The following is a 21,371-nucleotide window of genomic DNA, read 5'->3' as shown; positions in this document are numbered from 1 at the left end:
ATACAAAATATTTTTGATGCAGATTGTTCAGAAAAACTATAAGGTTTATATTCCAATGATCTTTTTATGTCGAAAAATATATTTATTAATGATTTTAATCAAATCTCCTGTCAAAACATACGAGATTTGAAATAGAGATCTCAATAGAGATTTCTATTGCACCCTGAATTGGGTTTGAAGTGAAACTTGGGCGGAAGAAATTTCTGTGGCGCCCCTGATTTTAATAAAAGTACCAATTATCCATGAAAAAATGATTAGATACTGACAAAAATAGCACTCCGTCACTTAAGTACCTAGCTTGGTGATATTTTGTCACTGCTGTGATATGTGTCATGGCCGTACTCGTGAAAAGTAGTCATACTGTTTATTTCTCATCTCTAATAGGTTATCTTTGTTTATCAGCTTGCGGTCTAATATATTATTTTCCAAATTGGAACGTGAAATTTTGTTCTGCTCAAATTTCGTTTGTATTGTACGACAGGGGGATTTTTCATTATCTATACTGAAACTGCATTAAGATTATTGGTTTAATAAGCCTATATTGTAATGAATTGTTTTACAGAAGCATCAGCATCCCAATTGTCAAACATGCACAAACACTCCGAACCTTATACAAAGAATGAAGTAAAGTGTCGGGAGCGAACTTTAAGTGAATCTAGCAGAAAATCTGTTGAGGCCCCCTTCGTTAAGAGCGAAATAACATTGGAACTGGAAAAAATAACTGAAACCACATTTTTGCAAACGCCGATGGACCACCTATTTCAAATTGAAGTACAAACAAGTTTTGAGAGCAGCACTCATCCAAATATGGATAATATTACTTCCAGAGACTTGCTTAAATACACTGATGTTGTCGTTGCAGAAGAAGAAAGTGTAAATTTACATTCACCGCAATTGTCAAACGTATTAAGTGATCATAATTATACGTCTCAGGAGCTTATAGATCGAACGAAGTTGCAAGACATACTTTTGGAACAAATAATTCCAAATGGTACTTCGCTGCAAACTATTCCACCTAAAATATCAAATTTTATTGATAGCACCATGGACAATATAAGAGTGCTCCAGTCAGAAATCTCAAAAACAAAAAAATGTAAATTTTTAGCTGATTTGAACGATGTACCACAGCTAAATGCTCAGGCAGGTGAGATATTGGAACCAACTCCATCCGGTCGCAATCTTTCTTTAAGTAGCTTAAATACATTGCAATACAATGACAGTACTTCATATCCGGAAAACTGCTCAGAACCCCTGGAGGTTGAAACTTATGATGAGTATTTTGAAAATCTATACAAAAACATAAGCGAAATTGAAATTTACTCAAAACCAATTTTAAAATGCACTATGGATTTTGCAAAGGAATTGTACAAAGAATGCAACGCATATCTTTCAAAGCCAGATGGTGACTTCCAAAAATTTGTAATCAAAAAATTACGAAAACTTAAAGCTATAGCTAAACTAGGACAGAAAACCAATTCAAACACATTTGCTAAAAAACGCCACCAAAGCTTGAATGAACGAAGTATTCTTCATGATATACATAAATCATCCAATTTGGAATCCACAAGCAGCAATGAAGAAAGCGCTATGAGAATATCATCAGCTGAAAACAGCCATTCCGCCTCAGCTTTAACGATACGAGCACGTTTTCGACCCAAGATTGATAAAAAAAACTCCATTATACAAGAGTATATGGATAACATTGATCTTTCTAAATATATTAAGCTAGATATCATAAATAATAAATATCGCCAGTCGTCTAGTGAAAGCGATAATGGAAATAAAGAATCTAAAATACGTCAACCACTTGATGATGATACCGATAAAGAAATTGAAAGGTTGGTACATAGAAATAGATTGCAATGATGATAATATGTTTAATTTCTTGTTTTGTTGCAGACTTACAAACTTAAGTGGGCTTAATAAAAGACATGGACATATCAGAAATTCTAAATTGCCCAATGAAAATAGATCTAAGCCAATAATTTTGAATAGCAAAAAAGATAAAGTGTATGACCTATTCGAAGATGATCAAGAAACATATGACCCGGAAAATACTAGTAATGATGTGAGTATGTATTTTTTAAACAAGGTAGAATGTTACAGTCCAACATAGCCCACTGTCAAATACCCTATACTTAATCGATCATCCGTCTTATATGTACGCATAGCAAAACAGGTAATAACCAGAACAAATTGATGATGCAAATTGTGTCCTTAGAGTTGACACATTTTTATTTAAAAGTAGAGAATTATATAGAAATTAGCAGGTCTTGCCCTTCTTTGCTAGGCTAAGTATTTTTGCTTACAATTATAAGTTTATTTACAATGTCCAATTTCACTTCCGACACTCTCGAAAGTTTCTCAAGGTGCTACCAAATAGCTAATTTCTTTGTCACGTTCCGAGAGCTTGGGCATATAGTACAATACATACTGTGTATGGTTATACGTACATACATACATATGTATGTATATTTATGTAGTATGATTAAAAGCTGTACAATTTGGCGAGAACTTATGCAACTATACAACATATAAATAAGCATACATGCATATGAATATGCATGTATGTATCTACATTATTATGATTATTTCTTAACGTGAACGTTCGTAAATGTCTGACGTATTCTTTTATCGCTCCGCCGTGTAACAAAATTAAAGTGCAATTAACGCCAATTTAATTCGCGAAAAGATGCTTAGGGTATGCATGAGCACCTGTGCTCGTGTTACCCATATAAATTTATTTGTGAAAAAGCTGAATCTTGTTTAAAAAAAGGAAGCAATGCCAAAGGGTCAGAGCACAAGCTCGGTAAACAACAAAGTAAAAATGAGCAAAACTCGTGCTCGGCAGTTCGTAACAACAACGCGTACTTCACTATACGCTGACCCGAGGTAACGGTACCAGAAACAACTGCATCACTGCAAGCTGACTCGGAGGGAGGACGCTCTCTCTTACCAACGAGCTACTGATAACAACGACCAGCACATTGCCTTCGCTTACAACTGTGTCTTCGAATTCAATAACGACAACTACAACAACGGCAGTTTCCCAGCGCCCGGTATTGTCAACAGTGCGACCAGCTTCCCCTCTCTCAACCGAAAAGTACGCAGGGGGCAAGCAGAGCGTTAATACAGACTGGGCTCGATCGCTATGTGCAAATTAAACGAAAACTAAGCCCACAAGCAACTAAGAAAAACAACGCATCCAAAATAACTAAAAAAGTAAAACAACACTTTGCCAACTGAGGCGCTGAAAAACAATATATTCGCGATTCTCAGTTTACCTGAAGAAGATAACGCCGAAACAGCTAAGACCAAGGAACTAAAGCCGCCACCTATTTACGTGCGTCAGGCAAATTGTACAGAATCAGTTAAAAACTCACTACTCACTCACTACCAAAATCGGCGAAAACAAATTCTATGTTAAGTCTATAAAAAGGGGTAGCATAAATGAAACTAAAATACAAGTCAATGACGAAAATAACTATCGATCAGTGGCCAAATACCTAGACGATAAAAAGATGAACTACTACACCTACCAACTTTAAAGTAGTAAGGGATTACAAGTGGTTATCAAAGGAATCGAGCCAACAGTTCCAGTCAGCGAGATGAAAGATGGACTTAAAGATAAGGGATTTGAAGTCACAATGGCCATGAACATAAAAAATAGAAATAAAATTCCCCAACCAATATTCAAGGGAGAAGTGACACCTGACTGTATGCCTATAAATAAAAACAAAGTTCACCCAATTTACAAGTTGCAATATCTACTGCACCGTAAAATCACCGATTAGGAACCGCACAAACGAAATGGACCTGTCCAATGCACAAACTGCCAGGAATATGGACACCCAAAAACCTATTATACCCGACGCGCAGTCTGTGTTGCATGCGGGGATGTATATCTCAATGGGGCCTGCCCTGTAAATAAGGAGGACTCCTCTGCTAAAAAAAAAATGTAGAAACTGTAGGGGAAACCACACTGCCAACTATAGAGGTTGCCCTATATACAAAGAGTTAAAAAGTCGCCTAAGCCAATAAAAATCAGCAGCTCGAAATCCAGTCATCCGACAAAACTTGCCGTACATACCATCAACTACGATTCCTGGAGTATCTTTTGGTAAGGCGTTAAGTTACACCAACGAGGCGTACGCCTCAGTCTCTAAACAAACCACTGCAGGAATAATGAATCGTCAGACATCGCAACAGGGGCCAGAAACTACTACCCAACAGACCACTGCAAATCCATCCCAATTCCATAGTGGTATTAAATCAATTCTGGCAACTCTAACAAATACAATGGTAGCAATCCATCCATCGTTTGTTGTAGATGGAGGATATTATGCGCAATCAAAATCTCTTTCTGGAATTGCTAATCAAACAGAAATCTACTTAAATGGCTTCACTAAAAATATTATTATTATTATTGTTAATTCCACTTACAATTGTAAATTGCAAGCAGCTTGTGATTTAAGCTATAGCAGCTAAGGCCTTAAGCTTATCAGTGTCAACTTATTTACAATGTGTTTACTTAAGTCTAGATTTATTTACGTTTCTTATTTTTATTTGTTGTATATCAGGTTGTAGGGATTCGCAGATTTAAGGAAAGCAATTGTTTGATAAATGTTTTTGGGTGAAGTAATTTTTTCTATTGTTGTTTCCAAGAATTTGGTTCTTTCTTGTTGCTGTTTGGTACACTCTAGAAGTATGTGGTTGATGGTTATTGTGGTGTTGCAATTTGGGCATGTGGGTGGTGGGGATTTATTTAGGATAAAGCTGTGGGTAAGGTTCGTGTGTCGGAGTCGGAGTCGCATAAGTTTTATTGTGTCTAGTCGTGATAAATTCGGGCTTGGTATATTGTTGTTTGTAGTTTTCTCAGGGTTGACAATCTTATAATGTTGGGAGGTGTGGTTCCAAAGCGTGGTGCTGTGGTTATTCAGTTCCCGTTTGATTTATTTTCGTATGTCTGATGCGTTGAATTTCTGTTCTGTTTTAAGTGGGTGTTTAAGAGCATTTTTTGCGATTTTATCTGCCATTTCGTTTCCCAATATTTGACAGTGTCCTGGTACCCAGATGAGTAGAAATTTGTTTTTGTATGAACTCAAGATATTTCTTATTGTAGTTGAGTAGTAGTTTTGGTTATTAATATTGTCTATTGCTATTAAAGAGGATATGGAGTTGGAACAGATTGCGAATTTACCAGTTTGTTTGGCTGCATACTTTGCATGCTGCGAGTATGGCTGAGATTTCTGCTGTAAAAATGGAGGAGAAGTGGGGAAGTTGTTGGTAGGTGATGGTTTCCGTCGACGTTGTGAATAATATCAGCGATTTTATTATGTTTATTAGTATGGTGGTGTGGCAGTTAAATATTTTGCTTGATAGGCATTTAATAATTTTGAGTCTGTTTGTGAGTTATAGTGCGAGGTTTTCTATGTGTAGATTCCATTTGTAGTTTTTTGTGAATGTGACTCCTAGTATTTTCAGATAGTTTTCATTTTTTAATGTGAAGTTGTTGGATTGCAATCGTCAGCGTAAGCGGAAAAGTGAAATGTTTTGTGTATGGCTATTGTTTTGTTTAATTTATTGAATGCTATTGAGAAGAGAATTACTGATAATGGTGATCCCTGTGGTATTCCGTTTATTAGCGGTTTTGTTGTGGAGCGGGCATTATATGTTTGGACTATTATTTTTCGTTTTGTTAAGTTTATTACGTATTTCATTATCTTTGGTCCTATTTTCCATGTGGTGAGTTCGTCGACTATTGTGTGGATTCCCACTCTATCGAATGCTTTAGCAAAGTCTAATGAGATCACAGATAGATGATTTTTGGTCGAAAGGGCCGAGGTGATCTGAAAATCTAGCATGGCTAGTGGGTCAGACACCGATTTTCCCTTTCGGAAACCCATTTGCCGGCTGTCGAGTAGCTGGCTGTTAGTAGCTAGCCACCAAAGTCGGTTGGATACAATTTTATCGAGTACTTTTGAAATGCAGGAGTTTAGTGATATTGGGCGGTAAGAGTTTATAGAGGTTTTATCAGTGTTAGGTTTTAGTATGGATATGACGCTGCTGATTTTAAATTGTTGAATGATATGCCCATTTAGAATATCATTAAATAGATTGAGTAGTCGTCTTTCAACGGCGGGGGACAAATTTTTAAGCATGGGGTAGCTAATACGATCTCTCCCAGGTGTTTTCCCTTTAAGTTGATTAAGTGCGGCTTTAAGCTCAAGAAGAGTCACATCGTTTTCAAGTTTCATGGCTACGGGTGATGGGGTGTGGCTTATAGTATGGCAGGAGTTTGTTTTGTGGTATCTAAATTCTGGATGGAAGTTGTTATCTGAGGATGCGGTTGACCAATGTTCGCATAAAGTATTGGCTATTTCGGTTTTGTTTACTATTTTTTGTGTGGAGTTGTACGGATTGACAAGGCAGTGGATATCGTGAAGGGTATTTAGGCCACCAAATCTGTTGATGTTGGACCAAATTTTCGATGTGGGAGTGGACGGATTTATTTCTGCGTTACGTTTTTTAATTTTGAGCTCACGCTTGAGCTTGGCATTAGATTTTTTGTAGGTAAGGATGTTTTCCGTACTAATATTCCTGTTGAGTAAGCCTCAACCAGGCTGCATTTTTCTTATTTTTGAGCTGTTGTAGAGATTTGTCCCACCATGGGACCTCTCTTGCATGATAATATGTGTCTCTGTGGAATGGATTGATATGCACTTTGTAAAATTATTCTGACTATGTTTGCTGTTTCTTGTTTAATTTGTTGGCTGGGTTGTTTTACATTTGAGTATTTGTCTGTGAGTTTTTGAAACAGTGACCAGTTGGCTTTGTTTAAATTAAATTTGGTTTTGAAGGTGGGTTTACTTGGTCTATTTTCTTGGAATATTGTTAAGTGGATGGGGAAGTGGTCGCTTCCTGAGAGATAATTGCTTATGTTCCATTTTATGTATAGAGCGAGGTCGTGGGATGCTATGGTGAGATCGATGTTTGTGAATGTGTGATGTGTTGTGAAGTGTGTAGGGGAGCCATCATTGAGAGTAGAAAGGGAAGATTGGTTTATAAATTTACTAGCAGGTATTGCCCGTCTTAACCCGGCTCAATATAATGTTTCCAATTGTATTTATTTTGTGTGTGCATAACCTACCCATATGTTTTCACCTTATAAGTTACCAGTAGGAAGGCATTTAAGGTATTTAAATGAACATTTTCTGTTCTTGACAAAAAATTGTTCAGTAGTCCGTTACATTTTTGTTCTTGCCAAACTATTTCTTTAAACGAACATGACCACTATAACTAATATTTTTTAAAGCTCGTTTTCCCCCCTTTGGAGTTAGAATTTTCCAAAAGCCTTTCTTAGTGTGCTCCTACACTATGATGGATACTATGAAAGGATACTTGAGTCCAAATTTCATCTTTTACCGTTTGGGCTGTGCGTTGATCACCAATTAGTCAGGACAAACTGTTTTATATATAGAGATAGCGCAACGTTTTAAGATAGACTATGTGCAAAAAAGGGGAATAATTATAAGGGTATATCCTAATTTTAAATTCACATTTGAGTCAATACGGTCACGCACAAACTCGGAATATGAAACACGGCACTCGTGTCAATGCCGTGCAGCGATGAGCCACGATCAAAAAGCACTGACAATTCTCATCTCAATTTGCTAGAGTAAAACTTTCGATAGTTGAAGCCACCGATACCATCAAAATATCGAAGTTTGAATGCAATAAGCAGAATATTTAAATAATAAAATCTAATTATTTATTGAGATCGATAAGAACAAATCATATACATACATACATCTGCCCGCAATGCGAAGCAGAATATGCGTAGCTCCGTTATTCGGTTTCTGCTTTACTATCGCATACGCAGTCGTTGCTTAGCGACGGTAACTGTAAACTTTCGGCGTTTTGCCTTTGCAATTAACATTAAATGGTCAAAACGAAAGAAGATGAGCGAGCCAACAACTTGAAGTTGTTGTTGTTGTTTTGTATTTACATGCTTCATACATATACAGGCATAGATACATATGCTTTTACATATGTATGTATGCATGGGCACACATAGACACGAACTGTTCCCAACTATTTGATATTTGATATATAGCAAGTAAAAAACATATTGCTATATTTTAATCGTTGAATGCCAATTTGTTGATATAGGTATGTTGATTACATTACCCAAATTTGAAATCGATCGGACAAAATTTATAACACAAACTATTCATTTGAAAAAGTGAATAAATATTAAAACCTCAATAATAAAATTAAATGCGATATATCGAAAATATCGATACTTGTGTTGATATATCGTAATACATGTCGAATACAAATACATCGAAAAACATCGTTTGAGAGTTATTGATTATAATACTGTATTCGATTGTACACTGTACACATACATACATACAAATTTATTTGTATGTGTACTGTAACTGTAAACTTTTGGCATTTTGCGTATGTAATGAACAGGCGTAAATGATCAAAACGAAAGAAGATTTGCGAGCCAATAACTTGAAGTTGTTGTTGTTGTTTTAAAAATTTTGATTTGAAACCATAGAAAACTAAACTAAGAAAAAATAGCATAAAAATGTTTATGTTATAATGTTAATAATTTTTAATTAATTAACATTTCTTGCCCTGTCAGTGCAAGACGAATGTACTTTTGTACATACATATGTATGTATGTATGTACATACATGTGTACAAATGAACATTCACACATTAGTGTCTCACATTTGGCTTTGGCTACTTCAACCGTTTACACGCAACTACACGAACAGCTGCTTGTATGTATGTCTGTGTGTGTGTGCGTATGTATACTTAGTTGTCCCCAACTGTTTGATATTTTGTATTGTTTGTTCTACCTGCATTTGTAAAATGCATATTTTAAAAATCGTTAAATGCAAAGTTGTAATTTTAGTTACGTAGATTATATTACCCAAATTTGAAATCGATCTGACAAAATTTATAACACAAACTTTTCATTTGAAAAAATGAATAAATATTAAAACCCCAATAATTCAAGCTCCAACACAAATTTTGAAAAACCGAGTATGCAGTTTTGTTTGTATTCTTTTATAGATTATAAAACCTAAATTTAAAGTTGATCGATTCAAAAATGCAGAATTTTCAAACAAACTTTGGAGCTCGAATTTTCCAAAATCCCTTCTTAGTGCGCATCTACACCATGATAGGATACTTGAGCCCAAATTTCAGTTTCCTAGCTTTTACCGTTTGGGCTGTGGGGTGTTGATTGTGTTTCAATTTTTCCACGGAAAACCCCCCTTTTTTCATGCCCCAGGAAAAATGGTGAAAATCCAAGTATACAGTTTTTTTTGTATTCTTTTTGAGAATATACAAACTAAGTTTGAAGTTAATTGGATGAAAATTGTAGATTTTTCATACAAACGTTGGAGCCCGTTTTCCCCCCTTTGGAGTTCGAATTTTCCAAAACTGCTTCTTAGTGCTCACCTACACCACTGAAGACAACATGTGTCCAATTTTCAGCCTCTTAGCTCTTACCGTTTGGGCTGTGCGTTGATTGCACATAGCTTTTCCTTTACCGAATTTTCCACCGGAAAATCATTATTATTCAGGCCGCAGGAAAAATATTGAAAATCCAAGTATACAGTTTTTTTTGTATTCTTTTTGAGAATATACAAACTAAGTTTGAAGTTAATCGGATAAAAATTGTAGATTTTTCATACAAACGTTGGAGCTCGTTTTCCCCCCTTTGGAGCTCGAATTTTCCGAAACCCCTTCTTAGTGCTCACTTTCACTATAAGAGGGATCTTGTGTCCAAATTTCAGCTTCCTAGCTCTTACCGTTTGGGCTGTGCGTTGATTGCCAATCAGTCAGTCAGTCAGGACAAACTGTTTTATATATATAGAGATAAATTGTGTTACCTCTGAGATTGTTAGTTTGTATACCAGCTATTGAAATCACCTGTTATTAATAATGGTGGTGTGACATTATTAAAGGTGTTTCTAAGGTTATTTATTGAAAAAGGCTTATGTGGTGGAATATACGATGAGATTATTGTGAACTTTATTTTAGAATGTATTGTTACTGCTACTATGTCGAAATCCGAAGTGTTGATGTTGATTTGTTGTTGTTCTATGGAGCTGTGTACAAGAAGTGCCACTCTTCCGTAACCGTTTGTCAATGTGTTTTTGTGGTAGAGTGTGTAGTTGGGATGGGTATGTTATGTGTAGTATACAGGTGTGTCTCTTGTAAAGAGATTATTTTAGGGTTTTGGTTTTTTATGAGGATTTGCAACTTATTATAATTATTTAAATAACCATTTAAGTTCCATTTCAGGACTTTTAACAATTATAAAATTTTTTTTTTTTTTTTTGTGTTTAAGGAGAGTTTTTTTTTTGTTTTTTGTTTTAATGATTTTGAAGAATAAGATAAATTAGAAGTTTTTATGCTTTTGTTCGTTTTTATCCTTGGATTTAAGAGGTTTGGAAAGAGAGTTTTGCTTATTACTATAAATTCTAAGTTTAAGGTCTTCTGTGAGTTGAGTGGAGAGGTTTGCTGTTGGTTTTTCGGTTGTGGATGGGATTGTATCCATGATTGTATCATATATATCTTCGTAGGATGTGGTACTTCTTTCTTTTGGCTGTTTTGTTTTTGTTGCGAAGACAATGTGGGATTCGATGGTTTGATGATTTGGGTAGATGATGTTGTATGTGTGGGTTTCGAGCAATGGTTTGTGGATGGTTTAGCTTGTTGTTCTGTGACGACTTTTGCATATGGATGATAGGTGTGGCGGGAATTATATATTGAGAGGGCGGTTTTGTGGTCTACCTTTTCTATTGTTTTTATTGTTGTAGGTTCTTTTTGATTTACAAAGGCTAGGCATCTTTTATGGAACGGACTGTGGTTGTTTTGGTACAGGCTTCATCTTCGGTTGGGTGTTGTTCCGCAGAGCAGTTAGTGCATGCTGTAGGGCTCTTGCAATTGGTAGATGAGTTTTCAAATTTCAGACAATTGTGGCATCTGAGATGGAGAGGTATGTAAGGGCGAACTTGGATTCTTTCATATCCTATCCTTATAGTTTGCGGAATTGTTAGGGATGCAAAAGTTTGTACGGTGAGGCCGGTTTCTTTGAGTATGAAGTTCTCCTTTTTCATTATTTTCCGCACTTCTACAATATTTTGTGCTTGTAGCTCTTCCAACATTGTTGCTTCATCGATGTTGCGAAGTTCGTTCGAATAGATTACACCTTTAGAGAAGTTTAGTGTTTTGTGCTCGCTTACTGTGACAGGAAAGTCGGTGAAAGAAGTTAGTTTCAATAGTCTTTGTGCATGCATAGTGTTTTTTGTTTTGATTAACAACGGTACCTCTTGTTTTTTTACAATTGTCAACTTCTCCGTTGCACTGGTAGTCGATCACTTTTTTAATTACAAATGGATTTACTTTTTTAAATGTTTTGTTGTTTGGTTGGTCGGTTCTAGTGATTGTGATGTATTTTGGGTTATTGTTGTTGTTTTTGTTCGTCAAAAGACTATTTAAGTCTGGTGGTCGAGACATTGTTAGTGTAACAGGGCAGGAGCCCTACTGAGTTTTTGGTTTTTGTAACTGTTCTGCTGTATTTTTGGTTTTGGATTTTTTTCAAATTTAGCTTTGTGCGGTTGTTTGTTTGTTTGTTTGTGAAGAATTGTTTTTGGTTTTAACTGATAAGCACACGGTTCGCTCGCGGTTGGTAGTTTCACGTCCTTACTAGTCGAAGCTATGAGTGGTACTGCACTAAAAATATGTTTCTGGAATGCGAATGGCATTTCACAGCACTAATGCGAGCTATTGCAGTTCCCCGATCAACACAACATTGACGCCATGCTCATATCAGAGATTCATCTAACGAACACAAATCATTTTCAATTTTCAATCATTCTCAATGGTTTTCTTCTTCGCAATAAATCACCCCGATGGTAAGGCTCATGGAGGTACTGGTCTCCTGATAAAGCGTCGCATCAGGCACTATCCGTTGCCATCATTTTCTATAACTTATCTACAGGCCACAACAATTCAAATCGAAACTCAAAACAGCTACATAAGCCTGTCCGCAGTATACTGCCCACCGCGCTTCTCTGTTTCTGAAGAAGTATTTGCAAAATTCTTCGACCTGTTAGGTGACCGGTTTATAGCAGCTGGTGAATACAATGCCAAACACACACAATGGGGATCCCGACTCATCAACCCAAAAGGAAGACAACTATATATCGCTATAATAACACCACGAAACAAGCTTGACTTATTTCTCCGGGCTGGCCTAAATATTGGCCCACAGATCCAAATCAGCCTGACTTGATAGATTTTACTGTTACATCCACAGTACTCGGAACGCCCACACTTTCTACCTTCTAGAAAAACAAATTGGGTTAAATACAGGGTCCCTTATTGATGACTGCTCAAGCATTTACTGTAGAGATGACATAGATACCTCAGTTGAAGCATTAGTGTCACTGTAATGTCACTGGCGGCAAAACATTCCACTCCATAAATCACAGCTTATAAACTTTACCAATGCAGTCGTGTACCCAGGCATATTGAAGAGCTGGCACGAAATAAGAAAAGACTTCGGCGCGAGTGACAAGCGCACTGACCACCTGAATCAAAGGCGCGATTGAAAATGGCCAACCATCTACTGCGCAGCAAAGCCCTACAAGATGAGAAACACCGAGCTCAAATGGACTACATGGAACAACTCTCCCCAAACAGCAAACGATACCCTCAAAGCAAAAAAAAGCGCTGGGCAACGATTTAATTTCCCCCAAAATGATCATTGAATTGCCGAGCTGTGCAGTATTTTCGCTCACCATCATTTTCAACAGCATGATGAAATGGGGCTATTATCCTCAGCAGTGGAGAAAATCCGTCATCACAATGATCCATAAAGCCGGAAAGGACAAGTCTCAGCCATCATCATATAGACCTATCAGTCCCCTGCCGTGCCTATCGAAGATATTCGAAAAACTGCTCCTGAATCGCATTAAACAGCACCTACACACCAACAGTGCAATCCCAATGCACCAATTTGCTCCGCTGTTTTTCTGGATGTCGCTCCGAAAATATTACTCCCAGCAGTTAGATACAAAGATTTCCTTTCTGAATACCATCCAATTGAAGCTGGCGTACCCCAAGGAAGCGTTCTTGGACCGACACTGTATATCATATACACAGCAGATATACTGACAAACATTCATACAACAATTTTGACATTTACGGATGATACTAAGCCACAGAGCTCTTATCATCTCACCTCGTGTCACCTTTACCCTAAACAGACAAACCTGTCCTCTATTGTCTGTAAACCACATCAACATTAACAAAAAACCGAAGTAATATACCTTGGTATCCATTTAGATAGTCGGCTTGCTTGGCGTAAACACATCGAAGCGAAGAGAAATCAACTGAAATTAAAAGCTAGTAATTTACATTGGCTTATAAACGTGCGTTCATCACTAAAACTGGAGTGCAAAGTAGTTTTGTAAAAGGCAGTTCTCAAACCAATTTGGACATATGGCTCTGAACTATGGAGAAACGCTTCCATTAGTAATTTAGAGATAATCTAGAGATCGCAATAGAAGAACCATGGGGCACCCAGGTACAAACGGAATAAAAGTATCCGGAAAGATTTAAATGTGGGATCTGTTAAAGATGAAATTGCCAAGGTGAAAGCAATGTACCAGCTTAAGCTTCGGGACCATCCAAATAGACTTGCCTGCACAAGTTTAATTTAACTTGGCAGGCTAACCATACACGACTCCGGTGAAGAGACCTCTCCACCCAGCAATAACAGTTAGGGCCTTTATTAAAATAATTAATTGTAATTAATTAAATAACTATATTACCGAGAGCGAAGATTTGATAAAAAATAAATAAAAAAATTAACTTTCTGTTAAATCGGCCTATCATTATGAAACTTGGCACACGGACTCATAATAACAAACTGAAAGTATTTTCCAAAATAAAATAAAATAAAAATAACACAAACTTGCTCAGCGTACACACATAAGCCATCTTTGTGCAACATTTTGTGTCTCCTATATAGGCTCTTATAGTCTCTGCGATCACCAGACAAACAGGGCTAGATCGACTCGCCTTGTCATGCCGATCAAGAATATATATACTTTGTGAGGTCTGCCACGCCTTCTGCCTGTTCAGCTTGCCGCTGAACTTTATTAAAATTATACACATAAGGTGAGGGTTTTGTTTGCTGTATCGGCAAGGCATTGTGTGACGAAACGCAAATAACTTAACTCCAAGTAAACCAGCTGGCGAAATTGAAATTATAAAGGTGAACAAAATTCAGCTACCGAACGGTACATTCTGAAATGTAAATAAACTTTCTTTTCTCCTAATGGTCATATTTCACAAAATATTGCTGCACGAGGGTACATTAAAATAGCGGTGGACACATAGTGGCACATAGAGCCTTCAAAAACAAAATACATACATGCAGTTGATGAATTAAACGAAATACACCTAATTCGGGAACGCATTCGCATTACTTCATTACTCCTCTCATTAATATACCCACGTCCAAGCTGCCAAAGATTTTGTTTTCTCTTCGTCTCTCTCGTCTTTGTCTTGTTTTTTCTGTGAACAGTGTCGTTTCCTTATCCATTAGCTTCTCGGATTACTCTCGTTATGCCAACATCCAGGTCTCCTTTCTTCCCTCTCAGAATGCCTTCGGCAAATTTGGCTATTGCGTTCTCTTCGCTGTGAAGCATTTTGTCAACTAGAATTCGGCGCCTTAGATCGGTCTCGCTCTCTCTCGGGATGTTGTCCCTCTTCGGTTCCCATTTATTTTTTCGCGCCAGTGCTAGTAAGTCGTGGGGAATCACTCCGAGACCGTGCGAAACGCAGAAGTCAACCATAGTGCGCCAGTTCGTTCCACCCCAAGAAGGGCTTTTCCGCCAGATCTCGCGCCCATAGGGCAGAATTCAGTTGGTTCTTACCATCACTAGTCTGCGCTTATTTGCACCGGGCAGCCCACCTTTGCCATCAGTCTGCTTAGAGTATCGGTCACTTTGGCGGCTTTAGTGGCAGCATGTTGTAGCTATGCCCAATAGGTCATTCTGGCTTCGAATCGTACTTTTTTGGTAGGTAGCCATATTGTTGCGGTGCCTGTTATGTCTTCGAACCAGTTGGTGACAGTGACAGTATGTGCGTCTCTGTCGAGCACGATATGCTCTATGAGCGAGAATGCAGTTGCACTCCTGTGCATATTTGCTTGTAGTACTTTCATTAGCGCATAGGTTCATGTTCAGGGCATCTTCTGGAGCCCGTTAAGTGCCCAACATGCTCACGTCCAGCGTATACGCATGCACAGCAATTTATCATCATTTATTCACTCTTTTACAAGTATTTTATGTGCTTACCGCACTTCATGCATAGACTACTCCTCTCTGGCTCTTTGCACCCAGTTTGGAAATGACCTGATCCTAGCTATTCCAGCTCGTGTCCACCCGATTTTTATCTCATTCACCGTTTTTTTGAACTACTCTACAAGGTCTGGGCTTGGAGCTTTTGGAGCTTCGCGTTTATCTCATCTTTTCAGCCTTTACGGTATCGCTCTATAACATTAAGCTGTTCTACGATTTTGAAAGGGTTTGGACAGCGCTGAACTCTGCTCTTCTTCTGGAAGATACTAGGCTTGTCTTCCAAGTCAAATTCTCCACTCTTCAAGTACACACAAGGTAACAAGCCCACATGAATTATGAATGTAAGCGAAAATCAGCTGTGGTATGAAGATGCGTGCATGAACCTGACCTGGCCAAAAAAAAAACAAACTTGCACATCGTACGTGTATGTATCTTTTATAGTCTCTGAGATCCAGGTGTTCATACGGACGGACAGACAGACATAGATCTACTCATCTTGTCATGCTGATCAAGAATATATAAGCTTTGTGATGTCTGCCACGCCTCCTTTTGCCTGTTACATTTCTAACTTAATATAATATACTCTTGTACCTTTTAGGTATAGCGTATAATAAATCACTTGTCCGTCTTCAAATTTTGACATGACACCCAAATACAAAATACATTCCATACATACGTAATTTAAAGACTATATTTTACATTTTCTTAGGTTGCAGATGAATTACTGACTGAGAATCAGTATCTTTCACGTTATAATGAGCAAGTAAAGCTTCAGCTTTTAAATGAATCAAACAGCGACTCTGGATTGTCTGATCAAAGTGACAGCAACTATAATCTCTCCATGGAATCGTCTTCTGAGGAAAGTGAATGCAAGCGAGATATTGTGAACAGATTCTTAGACAAATTTGAATCCAATAAACACGAGCATGATGTAAATGAAGTTAACAAGATAGATGATACCAAAGGCAGCAATCAATTGCAAATTGAACAAAAAAAAATGTTGGAAAAGTGCTTAGACGGAAATGATGAACTATGGAATGAAAGTTTTATTCACATGAAAAGATCAAAGCCAAAGTCCTTAGAAATAATGCTTGCAGAAGCTGAAAGCAGAAATAAAAGTGAAGAAATAATTCTTAGTTCGGAAAGTGAATATTCAGATGATGAACCAATCGAAGTAGAGCCTGTTGAAGAGAAGTCAAGATTCATAAAACCAATGTTACGCATGGACCAACTTGCAAATGAAACAAGAGTTGCTCAAAAATTGGAAAGTGACAGAATACGCAGGCTTGACAAAAAGCAATCGAGACTTTCTAAGGCAATAAAAAAATTTTCTGAAAGCTTAGAGAAAACAGATTTCATACTCGATTATCTAGAAAATACGAAAACATTTATTAAGGTAGACAACGATATAGTTAAACATTTAAAACCTCATCAAATAGACGGAGTTAAGTTTATGTATGACTCTTGTTATGGTGGGATTGATCATTCAAAAAAAAACACTGGATCGGGGTGCATCTTAGCTCATTGCATGGGATTAGGAAAAACACTCCAGGTAAATATCTGTTAAATATTGTTTTTCTCAAATACAAAGCGATAACAAATTTGTATCCACAGCTAATCGCCCTAATTCACACAGTTATTTCTTACAAAGAATTAAATACAACCAAAGTATTAGTACTTTGTCCCAAGAGTACAGTTATGAATTGGGCAGATGAACTACAACGATGGCTTGGTCCACTAAGGCGAAAAACTTACATAAAGATATTTGCATTTCCAGACTCATCGTAAGTATTAAATTTAATGCTTTACAATTATAATACATTTTCAAATGTTATGCACTTGTGTAAAAAAAGACCGTGTAAAAACAGGTGTATTATTATGATCAAATTTTATACGTGTTACTGCAGGCACGTCTTCGCTGACTCAGTATTTGTGCTTACAATTATAAGTTTATTTACTATATGATATTTCTCTTCCGACCCTCTCTAAAGTTTCTAAAGAGTTCATATCCCAAATAGCAAATTACTTTGGTATGATTCGAGATCTAGGGCATCAAGTACAATAAATACTATGTATTGTTATATGTATGCATGTATATATGTGATCGCTCAGATCATCCAAAGTTGCCGGTAGGCAAAAGTGAAGGGGTCCCTCGTCGCGACAATCCAACCAAAGATGTATAAGTAACCCTTGTACTTATATGCACGAACGCACTGGCTTATGTATGCACCGAAGAGCACCGAAACAAAATAAAATAATCTGCACAAATCGACTTCCAATTTTCAAGAGCTTTATTGCTAGCCATGCAAGGCTTAGCATACGCATAACATAATGTGGACATTAACTTAACAGCGACCAAGAGACTAACATAAACAGCTGTTATTACAAATTAACATTTATGAGCGCTTACAATTAATTACTTACAAACGGCTTAAGTCTACAATTCAATAATAATTCAAACAACTTATATCTACAATTCAGATTATTTCAACAAACTTAAATCTATACTTAAGTATAAAGGCATGAAATGCCCATACAATATGTATATTTATGTGTATAGTATGATAGGCAATTTGGCAAAGTTATTTGGTCAACTTATGCAACTGCACAACATTTAGTGAGCATACACACATGCTTATATACATACACTAGCAGTATTTGTGCTTCCAATTATACGTTTATTTACTATATGCTATTTCTCTTCCGACACTCTAAAGTTTCTAAAGACTTAATTTCCCAAATAGCAAATTACTTTGGTACGATTCGAGAGCTGGCCATAAGGTACAATAAATACTATGTATGTGATCTTGTGTATCATGCAATGTTTATTATTGATAACGATACCGAGATATATGATATAGTTTAAATTAGGAATATAATGTAAAATGATGATGGCGAATATTAGCATATGCAGCTAATGCACTCTGGTTCGACGGCTGACTTCTCTGACGGCTTCTCTCTGCTTCTTCTTCTGACTGCTGACTTCTGCTTCTTTCTTTACGGCTGACGACTGTGTTTGTAGTGCGGCTGACATCTTACTACTGATAACTAAGTACATTTCTACTGACTGCTTACAACCAAAATGAGTATCGAGTACTGATGGCGATGCTGCTTCTAGGTGTTCCGCCATTCTCACTATCCTGCCTTCCCATCTTCCCACGAGTCTTCGTTATCTGCGATATAGCGCCAAAGCCGCATATTATCGCAACTTGTTGCAGTGCTGTTCGGCCCTTCGACGTCTGCAGCCTTGCGCACTTCATATCGCCCGTTACGTTAATTTTTTCTCCCAGCTACGAATTGTGTTCGGCGGATTGCGACTAGGTCATCCAATTTATAACCATATTCGTTCTTCCGCTTTTTATCGAACTGCTTTTTGTATCTTTCCTGTGCTCTCTGTATGTCCTCTTTCGCTGCTTGTCTTATTTTCTGCCTTTCTTCATCAAAGTTGTCGCATATCTCCTTTTCCATCAGTTACAACACCTCATTTTCGGCCGTAGTTCTCATCTTTACGCCAAACATGAGTTCGAATGGCGACTTCTTCGTTGATACATGAATGGTGCTGTTTATGACCTTCTGTACTCTAGCCACAAATTTAAACCATTTTTCAGGACTCTCTGATGACAACTTGGATATGGTTTGTAGTATCGACCCGTTAACGCGCTCTACTTGGCCGTTTCCTCTGGGCACTCCGGTGGTGCTTCAAACATGCTCGATACCATTTTTGCTCATGTACTCCTCGAAAGCTGAAGATGTAAAGGCAGACCCTCGGTCATTGATGATGCGACTGGGATTACCGAAGATTTCCGACCAGCTGTCGAGCTTTTTAAGAACTTCTTCGCAGCTTGTTGTCTTTGTCGGATACAGCCACACGAACTTAGTAAATGCGTCGACTATAGCAAAAATGTATTTATATTGCTTCGCTGTGGCGTCCATAGGTCCGAGATGGTCAACATGCAATGTGTGCAATGGCTATCCTCCTTTCTCGACGGGATGAAAAATGTCTTCCTTTTTACCCAACTGTTTGTTGTGGACAATACATTTAATACAATTGGCGATAACATGAGCAACTTTTCCTTCCAAATGTGGTATCCAATAGCTTTGCCTGATCAAGTGCGTTGTTTTTTGAACAGCCCAGTGTCCAACATTGTGAGCGTCGACAATTATTTCTCGCTCCATCGACTTTGGTATAACCAGCAGATCAGTTCCTTCTATCGACTTAAATAGCAATCCTCCTTTGATTTTAAAATTTTCATAGGGGCGGCTGCTTAGAATCTCAAAAATAGCTTTGATCATACAATCTTTTTCTTGAGCTGCTTTTATACGGGCTGAGACTTCTGACGTGACCACCATTACTTGCTGTGGGTAGCGACTCAGACAATCGACGTGCCTAAGACGATCTCCACTCCTGTGCTCCACTTTATACTCGAAGTCCTCCAAGTTTTCAGGCGGGTTTTTTTCTTTCATTGCATCAATATCAAATCATTGGCCGCATCATTTTTTGTGTCCAAATCGTTATGAGCATCCTTTTCGTCTTTAGTGCCCTTGCCTTGATCCTCATCATTAATTTCATCCTGCTCATTTTTTTCTTCTTCTTCATTGTCACCCCAAATCTGTTCGTCCAGTTTTCCAGCACCATCCTCGGTTTCGCCCATTTCTTTATTAAGATCCTCCTCGTCTTCGGATTCGCCGCTATCGTCCTCCAAAACTATTTTGAGTTCGATCGGACAGTCAGCAGTCTTCTCGGTCGCCTTGAACTCGGATATCATTGACTGTACAGCAGATTTGAACTGAGGAGGTATTTCAGGATCAGTATTTGTCTCAACTACATTATAAATACTTATCTGAATATTCTCCTGAGTCTCCTCTCCAGCAGGGGGAGAAAACTTAAATCCAGCCGCCGTCACCGTGACATTAAACTTTGATAGAAAGTCGTACCCAAGCAGCGCGTCGCATCCAATGTCACCATCAGCCACTACCAAGAACTTGTGTAACACCTTCATATTGTCGATCTCCACCTCTGCTAGAAATTGACCCACCGGGCGTATCCTGTTAGTGCCCAAGCCTTGAAGTGTAGCCACGTTGCTTTGCAATTTGGCGCCGCCGGTTTTGTTAAATGCTGCCTTTATCATTATTGAGACGTCTGCTCCGGTGTCGACAAGTGCGTTGACCACTGCATCATTAATTTTTATCTCCCTGAGACGCTTTGCTTCATATATACCATTTACGCCGGCCGAAGATGTGCACTCTGTTAACATATGCCCAGTTTTATTGCAACGAAAGCACTTGATTTCAGCTTTGCAGTCCTTGCGCAAAAGATCCACTGCACCACAATTAAAACAATGCTGCTTCCTTTCCTTACATTTGCATTTTTGTTGTTGTATTTGTTTGGTACAAACTGTTTTCTCTCTGCGTACACTTTCTCGTTTGTTTCCGCTACACTTTCGTAAACTTCATATTTCTCTCGCAATTCTTTGAACGATGTATTGTATTTAAAATCAGTTTTAAGATTTAGCCCATCCACAACATATCGAATTAACGATTCAGTATCCATCACTCCACGGGCTGCAATGCTCTTCATTTGCAACAAATACTCATGAAAATGTTCATCTTTGCATTTTGTGCGAGCACTTAATTGTTTGTGAATTTCGGCACTGCAAAGTTTGCCTCGTTGAAATTCATCGATCACCTGTTCACGCAACGATTTGTACTCGTATATGAACGTAGACTCCAAAAACAATGCTGCTGTGCGCGTCATCTTGGCGCGTGCCTGAACATACTTTTCACCACCAATTTGCCTTCTTCTTTGCTGCTGTCTTCCGTTTGGCATTTCAGGGTCAATAGTTGCACTAGTTGTTGCATGGTAACGCTGTTTTCGGGTGTTGCGGTTCTATTCGTTTCTTCTTGCATTTTCTCTTGTTTTTCTCTGTTTCCCTCTGACCTTTCTGGCAACATCGCCTCATATGA

At 37.9% G+C, this 21,371-nt stretch overlaps 1 protein-coding gene across 2 annotated transcripts in view; it reads left to right on the top strand.

The window, feature by feature from the left end:
* The first annotated feature begins 409 nt into the window (after positions 1 to 409).
* Positions 410 to 21,371, top strand: part of LOC115630405 (transcriptional regulator ATRX-like) — a 154,571-nt gene continuing 133,609 nt past the window's right edge. The window contains exons 1-5 of one of the 2 annotated variants that reach the window (XM_030526935.1): positions 410 to 472; positions 563 to 1,838; positions 1,900 to 2,068; positions 16,117 to 16,959; positions 17,022 to 17,191. In XM_030526935.1, coding sequence (XP_030382795.1) covers positions 589 to 1,838; positions 1,900 to 2,068; positions 16,117 to 16,959; positions 17,022 to 17,191 — 2,432 coding nt within the window. In that variant the 5' untranslated portion in view covers positions 410 to 472; positions 563 to 588. Of the gene's footprint in view, positions 473 to 545; positions 1,839 to 1,899; positions 2,069 to 16,116; positions 16,960 to 17,021; positions 17,192 to 21,371 lie in introns of those variants that run through there. The other variant, XM_030526936.1, reaches the window with a different exon arrangement.

Source organism: Scaptodrosophila lebanonensis, unplaced genomic scaffold, assembly GCF_003285725.1.
Source record: "Scaptodrosophila lebanonensis strain 11010-0011.00,11010-0021.00 unplaced genomic scaffold, SlebRS2 tig00001410-arrow-pilon, whole genome shotgun sequence".
NCBI classification, from domain to species: domain Eukaryota; kingdom Metazoa; phylum Arthropoda; class Insecta; order Diptera; family Drosophilidae; genus Scaptodrosophila; species Scaptodrosophila lebanonensis.
Note: the sequence above shows the minus strand (reverse complement) of the source record. Positions and strands in the feature narration are given on the sequence as shown.